The 18,237-nt window shown below is 42.6% G+C and overlaps 2 protein-coding genes across 2 annotated transcripts; one reads left to right on the plus strand and one right to left on the minus strand.

Annotated features, from left to right (window-relative positions):
- The first annotated feature begins 1,035 nt into the window (after positions 1–1,035).
- On the plus strand, positions 1,036–3,425 carry sumo1 (small ubiquitin like modifier 1). Its single transcript, XM_083679879.1, has 5 exons — positions 1,036–1,179; positions 1,393–1,467; positions 1,784–1,861; positions 2,053–2,124; positions 2,241–3,425. Exons 1-5 carry the CDS (start codon positions 1,168–1,170, stop codon positions 2,307–2,309), a joined length of 306 nt encoding a protein of 101 aa, XP_083536005.1. The 5' UTR covers positions 1,036–1,167; the 3' UTR covers positions 2,310–3,425.
- Positions 3,426–6,190: 2,765 nt separating this feature from the next.
- Positions 6,191–9,275, minus strand: fzd7b (frizzled class receptor 7b). The gene has a single exon (XM_083680341.1). The coding sequence runs from the start codon at positions 8,687–8,689 to the stop codon at positions 7,016–7,018; it is 1,674 nt and encodes a 557-aa protein (XP_083536467.1). The 5' UTR covers positions 8,690–9,275; the 3' UTR covers positions 6,191–7,015.
- Positions 9,276–18,237: the final 8,962 nt, after the last annotated feature.

Here is an 18,237-nt window from a genome sequence, read left to right on the forward strand (position 1 = left end):
AAAATGCTCTTTAATATGTTCATGATAATCTCACGAAGAAGAAGAAGAAGGACAAGAAGAAAAGATGCATGTTTTTGTTCCTGTATTACTGTAATAACAACATAATAACACACCGTTATAATGTCATTACACTGTTACAAGGTTTGTTATAACCAGAGATATGGCCCAATAGGATTCCGACTCATCGGACAGCGAAGACTAGAAGAAGAAGAAAAAAAAAAAGTACATATTTTGTTCTTGAGTTATTATGTAGCAACATACTGTAATAACACAGTTATAAATGTCTGTTTATTACCAAGTTTAATACACTGTGCTTACAATGGTAATTACACTATTATACACAGACCAGTGGAGGTTGGCTGAGGTAGTAATCGGAGGACTGGCTCATTGTAATGCATGTGTGGGACACATAGTAATATTAGGCATACGAAATAGACACCTTGCATATTATTATTTTGGAGTGTTATCTTTAGACATATGGCTCATTCACACTATACTGTAAAGCAGACTAGTATTTTAGGATATAAGATGGTTATTATGGTGATTACTGAGTAAAGCTCAGGCAGTGTTAGGCCAGCTCAGAGATGAGGTCATGGGGGTCTTAAAGTTACTGAACGCCAGTAGAAGGAGACCTAGTGACGATACAGGCAGCATGTCTGATGTGTCCTGTATGTCTTGTGATTTCAGAAAGTCAAGTAAATGCTCAAACGTCTACACGCTTGAAAGTCAGTGTCATGATTCAAGGGTGCAACACATGGAAAGGAATGAGGAATGGTATCAAACACGTGTTTGATTCCATTCCATGGATTTCACTGACCTCGTCCTTCGATTCTTCAGATTTCTTTTGATCTTTTTACAACATCACCGAGTGCCTTAGAAAGTCTTCTTTTTGAACGAAAGTATGTAAAGCATGTATGCATCATGATGATGATCTCACAGTGACACAGTAGCCTGTGGTCTCTGATGGAGGGACCATGATGCGGTACCGTTCAGTCAGCTGGACTTTTACTTTGGAAAATATATCACCAAAATAAAATGTACTTCACTTCCGGGTTAGTTACATTAATGGCGCTTGCTTTTCTAAAACAGCAGGGACTCCGAACCAGTGTTTACATAACATTGTGAACCAAATCAGCTGGGATAAAATAATCCATTCAGAAAAATATCATGTCAGACACGGTAAAGGACACGATTTAACTAGCATTTTGATTGTCTATGGAATGCGGATAGATAGACACAGACAACTGATTAAGCTACGCTAGCTCAGTGGACCGAGTAGAGGAGCCATCTGGGTGCTTGCCTCTTGTAGCAAACGTTAACCAGTAAGATGAATAATGCATCAATTGACCACTTATCTCAGTTGCAGTAAGTTGTTGCTTTTTCGTGTTTTAGGAGACAAAACCATCGAGTCAAGATGGAGGTGAGATGAAGGATGGAGAGTACATTAAACTGAAGGTTATTGGTCAGGTAAGAAAGAAGGAAAAAAGGACGTGTTCTATTCCCTCTCCTTGTTTTCTTTCATTCATCCATGCTGATCTGGGGGGATTGGTCTGGTGAAAGCAAAGAGTGACAGGCTTGCTGTCATTTTGCATTCACCTATCCTGTTGTTTCAGATGAGTGAAGGGAAGGGCTTGGGGACACGACGCCTACACAGACTACTTAAGATTTTACCCTAGAAGACGTTTCTCACACTTGTCACCTTTCCTTGGTGACCACGGTTCTGGGTGGACTAGAGTGAACTGTGCTTCTTCACCAGCTAACAGTGATGTATCTCCCACCTTAGGACAACAGCGAAATTCACTTTAAAGTGAAAATGACGACCCATCTAAAGAAGCTAAAGGAGTCTTACAGCCAACGACAGGTAGAGGAATCTCACAAACATTATTAGGAAATCAAGCAATTGTTTTTATTGTCACTTATTGCTTTTGAATTGTCGTCAACCTTACAATTATTGTATTGTCAGTTAACTTTATTGCTGGGTTTGAAGTCCGAGTGGAGGACGGCATTCCCGGCAGCTGTTCGGGAACTGATTAAACTGTGTATTTCCTGCAGGGCGTTCCCATGAATTCTCTAAGGTTTCTCTTCGAAGGGCAGAGAATCGCAGACAACCAAACCCCCAAAGAGGTAGCCTATCCCGCCTCCCCATTATCATCCATACATAAATATGTATATTTATTATTATTTATTTATTTGTTCATTTACCTTCTAACTTTCTCTTCCGTTTTCCCTCTTGTCCTCAGCTTGGAATGGAAGATGAGGATGTCATTGAAGTATATCAGGAACAGACCGGAGGACTTTGGAATGATTAGACTTGCTATATTTGTTGTCATTTTCTATTTCTTTTTTTATGTATGTTGTTTTTCAGTTTCAAACCAACTGGATCAAACAAACAAACTCTGAGGGGCTTCCACATGGGAGGGCAGAAAAGTGTGGACAATGTGTAATGCATGTAGTGACACAACTCTAAGTGACTCATATTGAGAGATCACACATACAGAAACAGTTGCATTCTGCTTCATACATACAGCACCAAGCTCTCAATGTCAACCAGTATGTCAGTCCTAATTGTTCTGTTGATGCAATTGAGTGTGTCTACATTAGCATTGTCAATACGTCTCAGTGGGAAACTGCTGTGGAGGCCCGGTTTTCTATGAATCTGCACTGATGGCCTATGTCAGTGACGATTCATGTCTTCTATAGTTAGTTTTTTATTGCAATTCATTTAAGAGGATAGAATTATGTTTTTTTTCAGTCACACACAGGTATGAGGCTCTATTCCTCCATTCAGGGGTTTTTCAGCATTGGAAGTACACTGTATTCTTCTACTCTTTGCTTTTCAACAAAATTGCTAATTGGATTCAAACACCCTCCCCAAATGAACATGTCACAGCCATACTTTGAGATGCGACACATGCCTTTCTCACAAATTATAATCAATCTGCTATATTTGAATGCTGAAGCATTGTTTTGAAAATTGTAAACAATCACAGTTTTCTGTCCATCCTAGTTTTCTGACAGACACAATAACGGTATTTAAAATTTAAAATGTTTTTATGATAATGATTGTGCTCAACTTGTATATTTTGTATCCAATATTTGTGTGTAATTCTTCATAATGTGCTATGCAGTTGTTTTTATTTATATGTGTACACTGTACATGTTTTGCTCATTTCAAGAGGTAAAGATCTGGGTTTTACTTGTTTTATCTTGAACCGCTTTATTGTAAGGAAATGCCTGTTTCTCACGTGTCTGTCATTTTGCCAAGATAAGGGGACTTTGCGGTTTTGAAACACAGGAGTAGCCACATAATTGAATGATGTCACTGCAGCGGATTCCTCCTCTTAGAGAAAAATTGATATGGATGGTTTGAAGCTTTGGGATGATCATTTTGCTTTTTTGAATAAAATGTTTAACAAAAACGGAAATATTCTCCACCATTATTTTCTCCCAAGTGAAATGTAAGACAAGACAATAACAGAAACTGTGCTAATTGCTGGACTGAATGTTGTCTTGTGTCCACCAGAGGGAGCTCTGGCCAAACTTATGACAAGGATTGTCCTATGTGCACACAATTTTACATACATACTTCATCCGTACTGGAAACAACCGTAGCTGTTTACAGTCTAACATGCACAGGAAAAAGACCATACTGCCTATCCTCCATTAGTAGTGCACTACTGAGTACAATCAATCAGCAAAACTACAATTGGACGATACATGAAAGGTCTTGTTTCTGTTACACCATAACAATCTGTCACCCTAGTAGTCCGTGATTGGTTGTTCACACCCTGATGGTAGCATCCAACAGTTCTGTTGGTGTTATGTTCGGACAAGGAAAAACACCCAAGACAAGATCATCTACAGCAAACCAACTTTAACAGTGAGATGTTAAGATGTGTAGAGCTAATAAGATCGGCTGTGATAAACAAGAACTCAGATGGTGGTTGGAAATATATTACTTTTATACCACACAATGTGTGGAAGTGTAGGCCCGCTTCTCAATGAGATTTAAAGGCAAGTAAAGCACAGCAGTGAGGGGAGTTCCTTAAAGCATACATTTCTGTGCAGAGTGAATATTTATTTGAAGAGTCTGAATTCAGGGAGGCCCAGGAAAGAGAGGAGGGCATGGAGTTGAGGGGGGAAAGGGAGAGGTGGGAGAAGAGAGGGTGGAGGAGGAGGTAGAGGGAGGAGGGGTGGGAGTAGTCATTGACCAGTGACAGGATAAGCGAAACAGAGCAGACAGAGAGGGGTCAGGTCAGTAAACAGAGACTCTGTCAGTCCCAGGGTCTAGGCCCTGGGTTAAGACCCAGCCTGGAGGGGATCACATTTCCAAGCCTGGGATACCTCACAGTGGCAAAACACTTCCAGATGTGGGCCAACTAGGAGAGAGGGGGAAGGGATTGTGTGTGTGTGTGTGTGTGTGTGTGTGTGTGTGTGTGTGTGTGTGTGTGTGTGTGTGATGTAGAGTGAGTATGCTTGAATGCAATTATACATTATGTGTGAGTATGTGGGGAGCACCACTTAATTTCACACTGTGATTACACAACATATAAAGCTGCTTTTGATGATCTAACCCTGGCCCCTATTAGTTACATCAGTTGATAAAAATGTCCACACAACTAGAAATAATAGCCTAAAATTGCTTTGACATTGTTCAGGTTAACATTAAAAAAAGGTCTTACACTTTACAGTTAAATTGGACGGGAAGCATTTACAATCAGTTTCTAGACATTCAGTTTCTAGGTTAATAGATTTGACTCAGGTATGAACAGATGTAAACTCAATGATTTCTGTGTGTCCAGTTGTCAGAGATGAATACATTTCTTGATGACAGGAAGTCTGAAAACACAACACCAATGGGATGGCCTCTGGTTGAGGAGGAAGAATAAGTAGAGTAAGTATGTAGAACCCATGATACACACACACACACACACACACACACACACACACACACACGCATGCACACACACACACACACCCAGACATGTAAGTGTCCTCATGCAGCTGCTTGTTGTCATTCATGTTCCTCATGACAATGAGTCCCTGTGCTCCCCCGTCCCCACTGATAGATCTCACTCTCATCAGCAGGAGGAAAACTCTTGTAGACATAGTTAGAAAAATCGAGCTAAGCCAAAGTGAGGTGCCAACCAAAGTGTTAAGTGTGTGGCCTTTGCAAAACATAGAATATTATGGGGGAAAAGAATCAGGACATCAAAGGATCATTTAGACCGGCTCATAGGCATTAATAAAGGCATACACTGCAAATTCATGACAAATCATGGCATTGACACATTGGTCTCAATGGAAGCTTCTGTACTTCGTAGGTACACTTACTGTATGTAATTAAAGGGAACTCAAATGACAATTAATGTGATAAGTGTGTCACCGTGGAGGTATTTTCTGTGAAAAGGGTCAATCTCTGAGAAGCATAAAGTTGTTGGAGCTAGAACTACATTGCCATAGACCAAATTGGAAAGATACCCACAACATTGTACAAAATGTACATTTTGAAAGACATGTCCCACATATGTGTGAGGTAGAGAGACACTTTCTACCCTTTTTAGGACACAACCAAAAGTGTAAATGTGAATTCAAAACAAGAGTAGCCAAAAAAGGAGGACCACATTTCTGCAAGAAATCAGCTATCTAAAATCAATCAAACTCCCTGTTGTTCAGGTGAAGTGGCAATACTCAAGTGGTACGGTATCATTCCAGTTATTTTCTCTAAAAAAAAGATGTATCTTTTCATCCGTCTTTCTGGGGTACGTTGGTGCACTGAGCTGCCCCCCCAGAGCACTGGAGACGATCACCCGGCCAGACAGGGAGAACGGAGGGGTCGAGAGGTAAAACAGGAGACGCCCAGAGAAACTGCCGATGTACATAATAACATACAGGGCAATACGTCCACACATTGAGTCTTACAGGGAGGATTATGTAAGGACTTTTGGTGTGGTAGTGTTTATATTTCAAACAATTGTAATACAACACAGTCTACAAACCCCTAAATACAGACAATGCAACAACTTCTCACCTATTGTCTTAAATCACTGATCCAATTTCGGGGGCATCACAATCTCACTGGTTGGACATCGCCCGGGTCTGGGATTCGATATTTTTTTTATGAGACTTTAACAAAGCATTGTGTGTAACTACTAATGACACTCAAAGGACAGCATATTAAAAACGGTATCATTTTATTCTGTGAAACTGTACAGATACAAGCCATAGCATTGAAAACATTAAGTAAAAACAGCATGATTATAATTCATATAAATACATATGTTCTTTTGAAAGAGTGTATTTACAAAATATGTGGCCTGTAAACAAGGCAATTTGCTAAATCGTACGGCTATACACAAGCAATCCAATAGCAAATGTTTGCTATTTCTGTCACCATATGATTGTTTTGAGATGCTTGCAAGTTAGTACATTTAAAATGAATCAGCAGCACATGGCAAAAAACGTGTAGGCTACATGAGGACTTTCTAAAATACAGAAAGAATGAAATGCATTGATTCCAAAAACCTGACATGCCTTTCAAATGAGTGAAAAATAAATCTTTACATACAATGGCCTCTTCAGAGGGATCACTTTACAAGGCCTCATATATCTGTCTCTCCCCAGATGAAATAAGCTCACTTAAAATACAGATTTAAAATGAACATGAACAAACACAATACATTTTTTTTCTTTGAGGATGCTGGTGCAATAGAATTTAGGATATGGCACATTGTGGTCCTCGAGGATTCATAGTCATGTTTAAATGAATTCACAACACGTGTCCTTTACTGTGATTTGAGTGGGGACACAAAAGTTAGACGGCAAGTCTACATCTCCTTGAAAGAGATCCGAGGCTCAGTCAATGGTCATGAAGCCTGACGGGACATATCCTGAAAACACACTTTCTGGAGAGTTCAGTGTCCACACGTCAAGAGAGGGCAGGTTTATGCTCAGTTTCATCATCATCAACACATCATTTATGATTTTCTTCCTCACTTTGCCCCCTCCGAAAAGTTCATACAGTTGTTTCACCTTGGTTGCTGTTACTGAGTCGTTTGTAAAACCTGCACCACGACTGTAAAGTTTTCCCTGACCAAATCCAAAACCCAGACGTAATGCCCACGATCATCGTCATGAGGTACTTGATCATGAACACTGTGAAGTCTGGTGTCATGGGTGCAAAATTGTTGGGTGGGCACGGCACTGCGAAACGCTTACAGGTCTGCATGTGCCAGGTTTTTTCCCACTGCGCACGGAAGGCCTGCTCGTAGAAGTAACAGGCTATGACGATAGTGGCAGGAACAGTGTACAACACACTGAACACGCCGATACGAACCATGAGCTTCTCCAACTTCTCAGTCTTGGTCCCATCATGCTTCATAATAGTACGGATCCGGAAGAGGGACACAAATCCAGCCAGTAGAAAAGAGGTGCCGATGAAAAGGTAGACAAAAAGTGGGGCGAGGACAAATCCACGCAAGGAATCCACATTGTATATACCCACATAGCACACCCCGGTGAGGAGGTCACCGTCCACTTGACCCATGGCAAGAATAGTTATGGTTTTCACAGCTGGCACTGCCCAAGCCGCTAGGTGAAAATACTGTGAATTGGCCTCTATGGCCTCATGGCCCCACTTCATGCCAGCAGAGAGAAACCATGTGAGTGACAGGATGACCCACCAGATGGAGCTGGCCATGCCAAAGAAGTACAGTATCATGAAGAGGATAGTACAGCCCTCTTTCTTAGTACCCTGGGCAACTGTCTTGTAACCGTCCTCCTTAAACTTGTCTATGCATACAACCTTGTCTTCCAGGAGAAATCCAGCTGTGTAGGCAACTGCCACCATGAAGTAACAGCCAGAGAGGAAGATGATGGGCCGCTCTGGGTAACGAAATCTCCTCATGTCAACAAGATATGTGAGCACAGTGAAAAGGGTACTCACACAACACAAAATAGACCAAATGCCAACCCAGAGCTTACCAAATTTCAATTCCTCCTCGCGGAAATACATGAGTCCGTTGGGCTTGGTTATCTCGCACGGGGCGCCACAGTCTTTAGCTCCCAAGAAGTGGTAATTGAGGTAGGACGGGACCTGGAGTTGCAGGGGACATGAAAAAAGCTGTGTAGGTCGGCCCATGAAGGGGGGCAACGTGAAGAGCTCAGGAAGATTTGGAGTGGGGTCCGAAGTAGGGGTGTCTGTATCGGACGTATTTTGACCCACGCAGATCTCACCAGCACCGTGGACGGGAAAGTTTTCGCAGCGTAGTCTCTCGGGCCACTGGAAGCCGAACTTATTCATGAGCGCCTCACAGCCTTGCCGTGCGCGCTCGCATAGTGATCGGCAAGGGGGTATGGCTTGCTCCAGAACCGTGCAAACCGGCGCGTACATGGAACACAGGAAAAACTTGAGGTCCATGGAACATTGCACCTTCACGAGCGGGTAAAACTGATGAACCTCCAGACCCGCATCCTCCTGGTTTGTATGACCCAAGAGGTTAGGCATGATCGTCTGATTGTACGCGATGTCCGTGCAGAGAGGTATGGATATAGGCTGACAAAAACCGTGCTCCGGTATGGATATACCCTTCTCGCCATGATACTGACTCGCACAAGGCTGAAGAACGGACACAGTCACTAATATGCACACCGTTATCCAAATCCACTCCCAGGTTCTCCTTAGCGCCATGATCCCCTGTTCTGCAAACAACTAAAGAATAAAACTATTTAGATCGCGCCGCCGTCCAGATCAATTTCAGCAAAAACGTGCCAATATCCTCTACTCTTCGAAATAGAGAAGATAATTATTGCAAACTAATTTTTTTATGCCCTCGGTTGCTCTTTCCACGCATTCCTTATTCCAAGGAAATTCATCGAACTCTCAAAGAAAATGGTGGATTGTTGAGTTTTTCATAGTCCAATTTAACCTGTGGAAATGCCTATGAAGTAGGCAAAAGGTTTAAATTCGTTTAGACGGGACCTGATTTTCCGTTTTGGTGGATTTTCACTTTAAATGTTTATATTTGTAATTTCTTCCCGAGTCCTCGATACATCACAGCCTACTACAAAGTTGAAGTCTGCAATTCATCTAGCCCCGTGAACGAGACTCAAGCGCTGTGACTTTCCATCTCTTCTCCACAATTCTGCAAAAAGCGGGGCGGTATTTCTCTGGTCTTTATCAGGATGAAGATACAAGGGTCCAGCAGTCATAGAGCTAACCAATTCCAAAAGCGCAACGTCCGCGATCTGCAGAGTTGAAGAAACTTATGGGATGTATTCCCCACACACAACTGAGTTAGATCGGTTTCAAGGTACCCACCATTCACTAGGTTGACTTCAACGCAGGGGCGCCTTGAAACTACACACTTTCTCGCCCAATTGCACGATTTGTTTTCTCCCATATCTCTTCACTGATTGGAGTTCAGGCAGAAGGGGTGGAGTTTGTGTGCCTAGTTTGTTCTTTGCGCCGCTATCTTCAAAGCTACAGTTAACTTCCAAGTTGCTTCAAAGTAACGACAAATAATATGTTTGTATCAGAAATGTATCTCTACGTAAACTCAGCTCTGCTTTGCTCTGATAAACTATTAGAGGAAAATAATCGTCTTTTATTTATCAATTACAATTATTGTTCAATACAACCTTAGAAATGGTTATAGTTTGCCAGACAAGATTGATTATTTAATTATTCATTGTTTGCAGTTGTTTATTGCTTCCATTTAGAACTTCTTATAAAGTAATTTACGAACTTCGGTATGGTCTTCTGTCTACTGTTTGTCGGAGCAGTATCCAGGGTTAAGGCTGTAAGCCAGACCTGTGATAAACTACAGCAATAATAGTCATATTTATGGTATTGTTTAATATTGAGAATGTAGTCTGTCTCTAATAAATCATCTTGGTATGCAGAGTTGTGAGGAAGGCGGTCGACAACACTAGGCCTATCCATGATTTTATAATGTCTCAGTGTTTGCCCCAATGACTCATTCACGAAATTACTTGTATTTTTTTAAATTTAAATCCTTCCCCTTTTAGAACTCTGTCTAATCATGCTGTATATGTGGCCCATGACTTGAATGTGGCAGAGGAAACATCTCACAATTGTGAAAACCATAGAATATACACTGTAGTGTACAATATGATATGGTAACAGACTCGGTTTAAATGAAAAGGAAAAATACTAAGTACAGCCTTTAATTTGAGAATTAGCAGTTTTGTAGAGATCTGCTCTCAGTAAATCATCTTAATCCCATACAGAATACAGTATATGCCTTTTTGCGGCCACTCATTATGTAAAGGACATTTGAATTAAATTGACTTCTCTCTTTCCTTTCCTCCTTTCTTTCACTTTTCCGATACAGATTGCTGCCTTGTAGTGTGAGGAACGTCCGTTTTGTCTTTGTAGAGATGGTGGTCTACTCAGTTGAGACAGTTTATGGAGAGGAAATGCCTTGATGTTTTTCACCCATATGGATATGCTGCTCAGATGAGTTTCTTTCTTCTCCATTCTGTTTTTCAATTGAGGCTCCCAGAGAAAGCAGTACTACCCCTCCTCCCATTTCCCTCAGAGACCAGCAGAACACAAGCCCTGAGGTCCGCAAATACAGCTATGTATTTATAACATCCCTCTGAATCCAGCAAGCCATATGGGAATGTTTTTGACTGGGGGCTGAAAGCAAGCTGCGTTAAAAAAGAGATTTGAGTGTGTGTGTGTGTGTGTGTGTGTGTGTGTGTGTGTGTGTGTGTGTGTGTGTGTGTGCGCGCCCAAAATGAAACAGCAGTTTCTCAATGGGCTGTATGACTACCGCTGCACATGTTCCTCAGTGAACACAGTCGTAGGCCGCTATCCCATAAGCCTTTGTTATCGGAACTCAGATAAGTGACATCTGATGTCAATCACTGATACGAAAAGTAATAGAAAGTATTTTGTCTGTCATGAATGATGACGTCTAAGTGCTACTCCTCCAAACTCTCTCTCTGATTCCTTTCCCTGAGAATGTTCTGTTTTTGCTGTCTTCTATTGGCAATACTGTGTTATACTTAACACTACACTGTGGCTGCCACACAACCCAAGAAGGTAGGCTCTCAATGTTGGCGTCCTATGTATGTAAGTTATTATGAAGGCTGAAGAATGAATAAGTATTTTGATATGTTTAGATATTCAATAAAAAAACTGAAAAAGGTTCACGGAAGGGAAGTCATCACGTGAGTCACACTGTCTGCAGATCAAACCATCACAGTGCTCTCTCTCTCTCACAGCAAGACATCTGTACAAAACCAACTGATCAATCAATTAATCATGTCTTTGGGCTCATCAGCAACGGTGGATGTGGTTCAGTTATTGATTAATTTACAGTATTCTAAGTTATGAATTAACAACCCTCCCCATCTATCTCTGGAGTGTGTTTTAAAAATAGATCATAGTCGGAGTAGCAGCACGCTTGTGATCTCCGTATGTAAATTGGGAGGTATACACCCTGCGCTCCCAACATCAGTAGTACTGAGCTTTAGGGACCAAATAGAGAATGGACATTCGAATTTCTCTGTTGCTTTACAATTCTTGTCCTTACTTTACTGTTCATTCTCAGCTCAGCGGTGCTGGAACTGAAACATTTGCATTATTTTATGAAACTACTGAGAAGTGGCTTATGGAATATACCTGAAATTAAAGCTTTAGTGGGGCAGGTATGAGACACTGAACAGGCTCAAACTGCATGAAGCAGCCATGTGCTCCAGGAAGAGGTCACCTGGGGGTCACTGCGGGATGTAGGGAATAGGGATGCTTCAGGGTGCAATGTAGAGTTCTTTTGAGAGTTTTACTAAATTGGATCAATAAGAAATCATCATTCTCATTTGATTGGATGACAATATTACAAACACAACAACACAATAGCGCATTACGTAATGCATTACGTCAAGCAGATACAATCATATTTGACCAAGCTCCATTGTTTACAATTGCTAAAAACTCTTTCCCTACTTGTTTTATACTGGAATTCTCATACGCTAGAGGCAAATTGGTTAACTCATAATGTATGCCTTTATTAGAATTCCCCTCTGGAAACTCCCCAGTGGGAGTGCTGGTTGAGTTGATATTTCCCTATATACATACAGTATATAAAGGAGGAAGGGGGGGGGGGGGGGCTCTGACTTTAATTAGAGAATTAAAACATCCCTCCATCCCTCCATTTCGCCCTATCTCTCCCCCTGCCAGGGGCTTCTCAAACACAACCCGTGGGGGTGTGTTGGGTCAGAGTAGGGTCACGAGGTCGCACTGTTCATTCTGCAGATAGCTGCGACCACACTGGAATGTATATCTGGAATGTTTTGACCTGTGTTACCTTTTTTTTTATCCTTTGGCTTAATTGATCTAATTCATCCCTGGTAGAGTGTCATGCTTTATTGCTCTTTGGGGCATATTTCTCTCTCGCTCTCTTGACCTCTTTCGCCGTCTCCCCTTTTCTCTCTCTGCAGTTGTTTGCCAAACTCAAGCGGCCAGCTGTCGGAGGGCACGTCTGACCGTGGATATCTCACAAGCCTGCCGTTTACTCCCTGCAGGAGATGTGCGGGGAGCCTAAGCACACCATGCCACTAACCCAAACAGACCGAGCTGCAAAGGACCTTTTTAGGAAAAACAATGTGGACCTCTGCAGCATCAAACGTGAAAGTCAGCAGGCTGGTGTGGATCAGTCACCCTTTCACTGTGTGTGTGTGTGTGTGTGTGTGTCTGTGTGTGTGTGTGTGTGTGTGTGTGTGTGTGTGTGTGTGTGTGTCTCTCTCTCTCTCTCTCTCTCGCTCTCACACACAAAATAAGCATACCTGTATATAGTTACAAAACATACCTACAGTACACATTGCAGGGTTGCCTGGTCAGGAGAGGGGTGAAGGGAGGGGAGGTGGAAATGTGAAGGAGAGTAGGGATCAGGGGGCCAGCTGGCTCAAATCCCTCCACAGTTTACAGAGCCCCTGCAGTACAGGGGTAAGGGCACATATCCTCCCCCAAAACACAGGAATAACCAGGGGCCCAGGAAAAAATGGTGAAGAAAGAATGATTTATTGCTCACAAATACGAAGCACTGCTTCGGGCATGGACCACATTTATACAAACTCCGATATTGCCTTTTGGTAATATGACTGTGGTAATATGAGCGTAGGGTGTATAGGGCAGTGAGTGGGTGGGTATGAATGGATGTTTTACAAACCTTGTGTAAACTAAGCGGCATACTGCAGGCACTAAGCCGCCATCTTGGATTCATCTCAGTGAAATGACAACAAAAAACAAGGCAGCGTGCCTAGGAGTACAGACGGAGATGGAGAATGGAGAACGTTATGAACACAGTTGGTTCAGGCAGCTGAGCATTTAGGCTGACATTAGCAAGGGACAACAGAGTGCGTCTTTGTTACTGTAAATGTATGATGTTTCACCACCGATCCCCGTCAATGTGTGGGCTATCACCTGTGGACATCAATCCAATGCAACCAGCTGGTTTGTGTGTGTGTGTGTGTGTGTGTGTGTGTGTGTGTGTGTGTGTGTGTGTGTATACGTGTGTGTATACATGTGTGTGTGTGTGTGCGTGCATGCTTGCGTGCGTGAAAAAAAAAACAAGTAAAATGATCACAATGCAAAAGGGAAAGAGCCAAATAGTAAGATACCAAGGGACGGCAAAATGAGTGCAGTGAAGAGGGGAGGGGGAGGCTTGAGTGGGTCACTCGGCCTCCAGAGAGGACCCTTGCTTTTACTTATTATAATAAGCTCAGTTTCAGATAAAAGCGAGTGAAAGGACATTTATATTCTGAAGCAGCGCCCACTGTCCTCTGGCTCATGTTTAATTTATCCCAGCTCTTCCCTCCCTGACACACACATGCACACACATACACGCACACACACACACGCACGCACCCTCACACACACACACACACAAACACAAACACACACCACACACACACACACACACACACACACACACATATCAGTGACCGTCTGTTTAACACACTGACAGACATGCTGACACATGCACATGTGTCAGATTAGTGACAGTGTTTCTCTATGTGCCCTTTTGCATTCACCGACCGAGAATCACACGTTTAAGAGCGGGATTCTCTGACTCCCCTTTCTCTAAGGCATCCTCTGTTCCCACAAACCTGATTGCTAACATGCACTTCTCCTCTCTGGCAGTGTTTCTCTTTCCTGTGTGCCCTTCTCATTCACTTGTTTCATTCCCCCTCTCTCTCTCTCTCTCTCTCACTCTCTCTCTCTCTCTCTCTCTCACTCTCTCTCTCTCTATCTCCATCCCATCTTTTCACCCCCCCCCCCACTCCATTATAACTCCCGTTCTTGGAATTCCAGAGAAAGTGGGGTTGAAGAAAAGCAGGCCTCTCCAGCTCTGTGATGCTGATCCCTGTGCTTCTGACGCCTGTCTGCTCACACTGTCTACCACCGACCCCTCCTCCCTTGGTTCTGCAGAGGCACACTAGGGGGGTCATTAGGCCCATGGTCCACCACAGATATACCGTAACCTCCCAGATTACATAGGATCTGTATTCCTGTTCTATTAGTACTTTAATGGGAGCTGTAGGCTTTCTCTGCTGTATCACATGTCAGGAGGCATGTGTGCTGTCCATTGTCTCCCCGATAGTTTTTCCAGATGTGAGAGAAGGGCCCCTCAAAGCTCTTTCACAGCTAATATTCCTATAATGATAGCAAGAGATGAGCCAACACAAAGATCACGGGTAGATTATGGTTTTCAGTATTTCACGATATTAAATACAAACCTCAAGATTGAGTAACTCGTCTGAGACTCGTGTGATACACGTAGAGCATTATATATGAAATCAAATACTCTTGCAGTGCTTACAGAGCCCTCAGCTTAAAGGGATGGTTCAATTTCACACGCATAGTCCGATGGTTCCTTACCTTGAAAGTAGTCCCTGGGCCATGAGAAACTTCGATCCATGCTTCAGAGTTGTTTTAATAGCCACTACTAACTTCAGATAACTTTAGCCACGTCTAACAAAGCAACGGTGGGAGTGATGGGGGCAATTAGACAATAGTTCAATATTTGTGGCCAAATCACCTCAAAGTAATTACCAACTAAGTTAAGAGAGTTCATTTAAGTTGATTTGGCCATGCAATTTTTTAACTTTGTCTAACTGCCCCCTTCACTTCCATTGTTTTTTGTTAGCCGTGGCTAAAGTTGAATTTAGTACTAACCATGGATTACAGTTTATCCTTGCCCCTGGACTACTTTCAGGGTAAGGAACCATCTAACTTTAAGGTGTAAGAAAGTGCACTGAATTTTGTAGAGATTCTGGAAAAGTGAACATCTCCCAGGATTTGGTTGTGCAGCAGTGACCCTCTCGGTCTAATAACCTGTAAAGGCATCTTAACCCATGAGAGTGGATGGATACCTGTGGTTTCCCAGTAGTGCTACACTCTGGTGGTGTTTGTATAGCAGCAGTGTTGATGGGTTTTCCTGCTGTACTAGGGTCACCTAATACCCTTGACCGTCTCAGACAGATGGATGAAGTGCTCCACAAACAGCCAACCTTTATCTCTTCTTCTCCTCCCCGGAGCCTGCTCTTTGGGGTGCCCAACGGACTGTTTAAGGAGAGGTTAGATAGGGAGAGTAGCTCTGAGGAAACAACACAGAGAAAAAACAGATACAGATTTATTGTGTACAGATTTAACGACAAAACTTTTTGAAAACTCTTTTAAGAAGGTTGTATCCTCTCTACGAACCTCCGCCTGAGACAATGCTTCTGAATAATCCGATTTCCTTTCAGTGAAGGTAGTACAGGCTGATCCTTTGACCTTAACCAGCCCTCACAGCCTTCTTGACACCTTTAGCATTTTCAAGTATTCCTCCATTGTATTTCTCCCCATCCTATATACCCTGGGTAAGAAGCTGTCCGTCCAAATCTGAATACAATCCTCTCATATCATCTGATGAGATGTATCTTGCAATATTTACCTAGGGGATAATTGGTGCACTGTGTCACTGTGGTGACACTGAGGCACTTGGCCCAATGTGAGAAGGTGATGAAACTTGCTGAAAGACCATATCGTCTCAGATTATGAGGACACACAACCATAGACGTTATTTTCTTCTGTAAAATCATTTACCCTAGGGACCTTACACTCTTACAACCCTTTGAATAATCCTTTGTGGAAAGGGTTCTGCATGGGGTCTACATGGACAGCCGAATAAAGAGTGTATCACCCAATCACAGAAAATACTTTATGAAACAGTCATATATTTCCATTTCCATTTATGGCATTTTATCCAAAGCGACTTACAACAAATACATCTGTTTAAGTAAGTGAATCATCTATCCATCGGTCATCATAAGATAATGTAATCAACACTCAGACCAGAAGAAGGAAGAATTACTATATATATATCTGGCAGTCTCTTGTGATTGCAGAGTGGAGGGCTCTCTCACCATCTCTTTTGACATTTCTGATGTCATACTATATAAAAAAAGGCAAAGAATCTAATAATATTGGAAGTTGCATTCTCATTCTCCCCCCATGTCGGGTTCTTGAGGCTAGTTTTATAACAGCGTGGTACAGCAGAATAGAAACCCCTGAGTGCTTCACAACTACAAACAACCCAGCACCCTCTGGAGATGTGTCCTCTATTCTCAGATTCAGAGTACCTTCTCTTTAGGCTTTTCAAATAAAAGATATCTGTAAGGGCAAGAAGGGAGCTCAAGATTCCTGCACTGTTGATGGCATGTTAAAGAGCACATGATATTAACATCCCATTACCATCCCATTCACACACATTAACATGACAAGCTGCCTGAAGGGGGGCCCAACTGCACTCTGGGATAGCGGGAACAATGGCGCCCCGCCCCCAGGTCAGTCACAGGGAGAGAAAAGGAGAAAGAAGAGAGGAGAAGAAGAAAAAAATAAATAAAGGAGAGAGAAGTAGAGCGGTGCAAAGGAAAGGGCTGGGGCAGGACAAAGAAAAAGTGGAGAATAGAGATACAAAAAAAGAGGGTTTGAGTGGGCAGACTGGAGGGAGAGACCCAAAAAGAAAACGTGTGCTCTGGGGATCTGGGAGAATAGTTTGTGTTCTAGAAAGTTTAGAAATATAGAAACATATTGAAAGTAGGATATTAGAAAGTTTCCTACTACTGTATTCTATCTACTGTAGCTCTAACCATAATCCTGTATGTGTGTGTGTTTTAAGTGTGTGTGGGTGTTTTTGTGTTATTGTGGAATCATATGACTCCGTATCTTACAGAAATGTTGAAAAAGCCCACTGCAGTTTCTTGAAGAGAAAGTCACTTTACTTCCTACTTCTGTTTTGTGATCAATGCAGAAAAAGTTCCCTTATTGCTCAACTTTCGCAAGAACACTCCTGGTTCTAATCCACTGTCTCATTGAACATAAATCCTCAGCTCTTCCCAAATTCATAAGTATTTATCAGGTAACACCCATTTCTCTTGAAGTTTAGACTGCTGCTAACCAGTACAGGCCCTCTCCACTCACTCCCCCTCTCCACCTCTCTCTTTCTCCCCTCTGTTTTCTTAAGATATTTGCCACAAGGCCCTGGCCACAGTCCATATACACCACACAGTTCGTACACTGACCCCCAGAAGTCACAAGGGGCAAGGGAACATATGTCATTGACTGAATTGTGCCAAGACCATTATTTTGGAGGGGGACATGTATGCCTTTACCATTCGGAGGGACTTATGTTAGTGGTTCTTGTTGGCATGTGAACAAAGACAATATAATCTATCACAGTCTATATGTTAAAGGTTTGTGCATATGCTGTACAGTCTGTGAGTGTGTAATACATGTGCATGTGTCTGTAAGTGTGTGTGTGTGTGTGTGTGTGTGTGTGTGTGTGTGTGTGTGTGTGTGTGTGAATGTATCTGTAAGTGTGTGTGTATGTGTGCGTGTGTGCAAGAGAGAGAGAGACTCACTCCTGAGGGTACCTCACCCCTCCTGTCTGTATGAATGGGTTAAGCTCTGAGTGGATATGAAGAAAAGGGTGAACACGAGGGACCCTCCCTGACGCCTGATCACTCTCAGCGTGAGTCTAATCAAGGCACTGAGACATCCCTGTGAGAGAGAGCAGCGCAGAGCAGCACACTCACACTACGAGTAGCCAGGAGGAGGAGCCAAAGGAGGAGCCAAGATGGAGAATCAAAGAAAACAGGAGAGCAAAGAATGAGCGAAACTGACTTTGAGTTCTGGATGATCCTTCCAACGACTCGACTTAGAAC

The sequence above is a fragment of the Argentina silus genome, assembly GCF_951799395.1.
Source record: "Argentina silus genome assembly, chromosome: 11".
Classification (NCBI taxonomy): domain Eukaryota; kingdom Metazoa; phylum Chordata; class Actinopteri; order Argentiniformes; family Argentinidae; genus Argentina; species Argentina silus.

Bases quoted from the DNA above. Each gene is read 5' to 3' on its own strand.
- sumo1 (XM_083679879.1), top strand. The intron at 1,468-1,783 runs GTAAGAAAGAAG...CTCCCACCTTAG, and splicing joins AACTGAAGGTTATTGGTCAG to GACAACAGCGAAATTCACTT. The intron at 2,125-2,240 runs GTAGCCTATCCC...TCTTGTCCTCAG, and splicing joins ACAACCAAACCCCCAAAGAG to CTTGGAATGGAAGATGAGGA.
- fzd7b (XM_083680341.1), bottom strand. From the start codon at position 8,689: ATGGCGCTAAGGAGAACCTGGGAGTGGATTTGGATAACGGTGTGCATA.